Here is a 3126-nt window from a genome sequence, read left to right as displayed (position 1 = left end):
CAGCCTAGGGCCGGCCCTGCACGTTTATACGCGCTTCTACGGGACACCAGCAGGGAGCAGACAAGAGCTTTTGTGCACAATAACGTGCTTTTAAAAAAAAACCAACAACAGCATGTTTCCTAAACCGGGAGACTTTATCTATTGCAAAAATGTCACGCACCAGCTTTCTGGAACGAGAGCTTTAAAGGTGGCGCGCACACAGTGAGTGAGTGAGTGAGTGAGTGAGTGCGCCTCGGACGCGCTCACGCTGCCAAAACGCGCGTCCACAAGCGGCGAGCGAGCAAGCGAGCAGGACGCGGTTTTTTTTTTTTGTGGTCGCGTCTCCTCCGTCCAAACACGTACAAGTTGAAAAAGAGGGGGATTATTATCATTATTATTATTATTATTACTATAATTATTAGCGGCTGGTTCTGGACGGATGTGTTGCGCACGTGCAGAGAGGGAAACCACTCCGCCGAGCATCTTTTCTTCTTCTTCTCCTCCTCCTCCTGACTCTCTCATTTGGAAGGACGCCAGCCCTGCCGATCCTTGCAAGTTGGCTCCAATAATTTGTGACATTGTCTGTCAGACATCAGTGAATCGATTCTTTAAAGAAGAAAAAAAATTGAACGATCCCTTCCCTCCTCCTCCTCCTCCTCCTCCTCCTCCTCTTCTTCTTCTTCTTCTCTTCCACTCACCACCTTCTTATAAATATGCGACCCGGCGTGCTCGGCTCGCCTCGGTCCATCCTCGGCGTGCAGCAGGATATGATTCTTGCTGATTTTTGATCGTCTTCCTTTCTTGTCCATGCAAGACCCGGAGTGGAAACATGTCTGTCCACTTCTCTGAGAGGACCCCGGCTGTCAGAGATGGCATTCTGGTCCGGCACTTTCACCTCTAAAGTGCCCAGGAAAATCTTGTTCATGTTCACCCTGTCCCTGTCGGTCACCTACTTGTTCTACAGCTTGATGAGCTGCTACAACTCGCTCCAGTTCCCGCTGCAGGACAACTTTGCCTACCAGGCTCGGCTGGCCACCGAGGAGACCACTTTGGTGAGGGACCAACTTTACTCCACCTCCGCTGAGGCCGAGTTCACCCACAGGAGCACGGTGGTCTCCATCGTGCACCGGGATGAGGCGCTGGCGGAGGACGAGGAGGAGGAGGACCGCCATGCCCGGCCGCCGTCCGCCACCGAGTCCACGCGCCAGCGGGCGGTCAGCACCACGGAGGGCGACCTGCGGGTGAACTGCACCTCGGATTACGGCGAGAAGAAGCTCCCGCAAGCCATCATCATCGGGGTGAAGAAAGGCGGCACCCGGGCGCTGCTGGAGGCTCTCAGGGTGCACCCGGATGTCAGGGCCGTGGGGAACGAGCCGCACTTCTTCGACAGGAACTACGAGAAGGGTCTGGACTGGTACAGGTGAGGGCAACCTGTGGGGTATGATGTCGGGGGGGGCCTGAGATCAAGGGTTCCAATTTCCATTTGTGTGTGGGCTTCCTTTCACATTCCAAAAACACGCAGGAGAGGCTAATTTAGTGTTACTCGATTATTATCTTCAAGGTTTCTTCTTTTTAATTTGAAATTCTCTTGAGAACCTGATATTTCTTTGCACAAAGCACCCTACTGCCACCTAGCTGAATAAGTGCGTATCGCTCAAGCATGCCTAAAGACACTTAAGTCCCCCTCAGGGGGGCCTGCTCTTGTTTCTTTTTTTGTTTGAAATTCTCCTGAGAACCTGATATTTCTTTCTTTGCACAAAGCACCCTACTGCCACCTAGCTGGAGACATGCGTATCGCTCAGCTCAAGCATGCCTAAAGACACTTAAGTTCCTCCAGGGGGGCCTACTCCTGTTTCTTTTATTGTTTGAAATTCTCTTGAGAACCTGATATTTATTTATTTGCACAAAGCACCCTACTGCCATGTAGCTGGAGACGTGCGTATCACTCAAGCATGCCTAAAGACACTTAAGTCCCCTCAGGGGGGCCTACTCCTGTTTCTTTTTTTGTTTGAAATTCTCTTGAGAACCTGATATTTATTTATTTGAACAAAGCACCCTACTGCCACCTAGCTGGAGACATGTGTATTGCTCAAGCATGCCTAAAGATACTTAAGTCCCCTCAGGGGGGCTTACTCCTGTTCCTTTTTTTGTTTGAAATTCTCTAGAGAACCTGATATTTATTTATTTGAACAAAGCACCCTAATGCCACCTACCTGGAGACGTGCGTATCACTCAAGCATGCCTAAAGACACTTAAGTCCCCTCAGGGGGGCCTACTCCTGTTTCTTTTTTTGTTTGAAATTCTCTTGAGAACCTGATATTTATTTATTTGCACAAAGCACCCTACTGCCACCTAGCTGAAGAAGTGTGTATCCTCTTAAGCATGCCTAAAGACACTTAAGTCCCCCTCAGGGGGGCCTACTCCTGTTTCTTTTTTTGTTTGAAATTCTCTTGAGAATCTGATATTTATTTCTTTGCACAAAGCACCCTACTGCCACCTAGCTGAAGAAGTGCGTATTGCTCAAGCATGCCTAAAGACACTTAAGTCCCCCTCAGGGGGGGCCTGCTCTTGTTTCTTTTTTTGTTTGAAATTCTCTTGAGAACCTGATATTTATTTCTTTGCACAAAGCAACCTACTGCCACCTAGCTGGAGACATGTGTATTGCTCAAGCATGCCTAAAGATACTTAAGTCCCCTCAGGGTGGCTTACTCCTGTTCCTTTTTTTGTTTGAAATTCTCTTGAGAACCTGATATTTATTTCTTTGCACAAAGCACCCTACTGCCACCTAGCTGGAGACGTGCGTATCACTCAAGCATGCCTAAAGACACTTAAGTCCCCTCAGGGGGGCCTACTCCTGTTTCTTTTATTGTTTGAAATTCTCTTGAGAACCTGATATTTATTTATTTGCACAAAGCACCCTACTGCCATGTAGCTGGAGACGTGCGTATCACTCAAGCATGCCTAAATACACTTAAGTCCCCTCAGGGGGGCCTACTCCTGTTTCTTTTTTTGGTTGAAATTCTCTTGAGAACCTGATATTTATTTATTTGCACGAAGCACCCTACTGCCACCTGGCTGAAGAAGTGTGTATTGCTCAAGCATGCCTAAAGACACTTAAGTCCCCCTCAGGGGGGCCTGCTCTTGTTT

The 3126-nt window shown here is 48.6% G+C and overlaps 1 protein-coding gene across 1 annotated transcript; it reads left to right on the top strand.

The window, feature by feature from the left end:
* Positions 1–284: 284 nt before the first annotated feature.
* On the top strand, positions 285–1403 carry LOC133651443 (heparan sulfate glucosamine 3-O-sulfotransferase 4-like). The gene has a single exon (XM_062049394.1). It carries the CDS (start codon positions 849–851, stop codon positions 1401–1403), a length of 555 nt encoding a protein of 184 aa, XP_061905378.1. The 5' UTR covers positions 285–848.
* The last annotated feature ends 1723 nt before the right edge of the window (positions 1404–3126 follow it).

This window comes from Entelurus aequoreus, linkage group LG06 (assembly GCF_033978785.1).
Source record: "Entelurus aequoreus isolate RoL-2023_Sb linkage group LG06, RoL_Eaeq_v1.1, whole genome shotgun sequence".
Lineage (NCBI taxonomy): Eukaryota > Metazoa > Chordata > Actinopteri > Syngnathiformes > Syngnathidae > Entelurus > Entelurus aequoreus.
Note: the sequence above shows the minus strand (reverse complement) of the source record. Positions and strands in the feature narration are given on the sequence as shown.

Bases quoted from the DNA above. Each gene is read 5' to 3' on its own strand.
- LOC133651443 (XM_062049394.1), top strand. From the start codon at position 849: ATGGCATTCTGGTCCGGCACTTTCACCTCTAAAGTGCCCAGGAAAATC.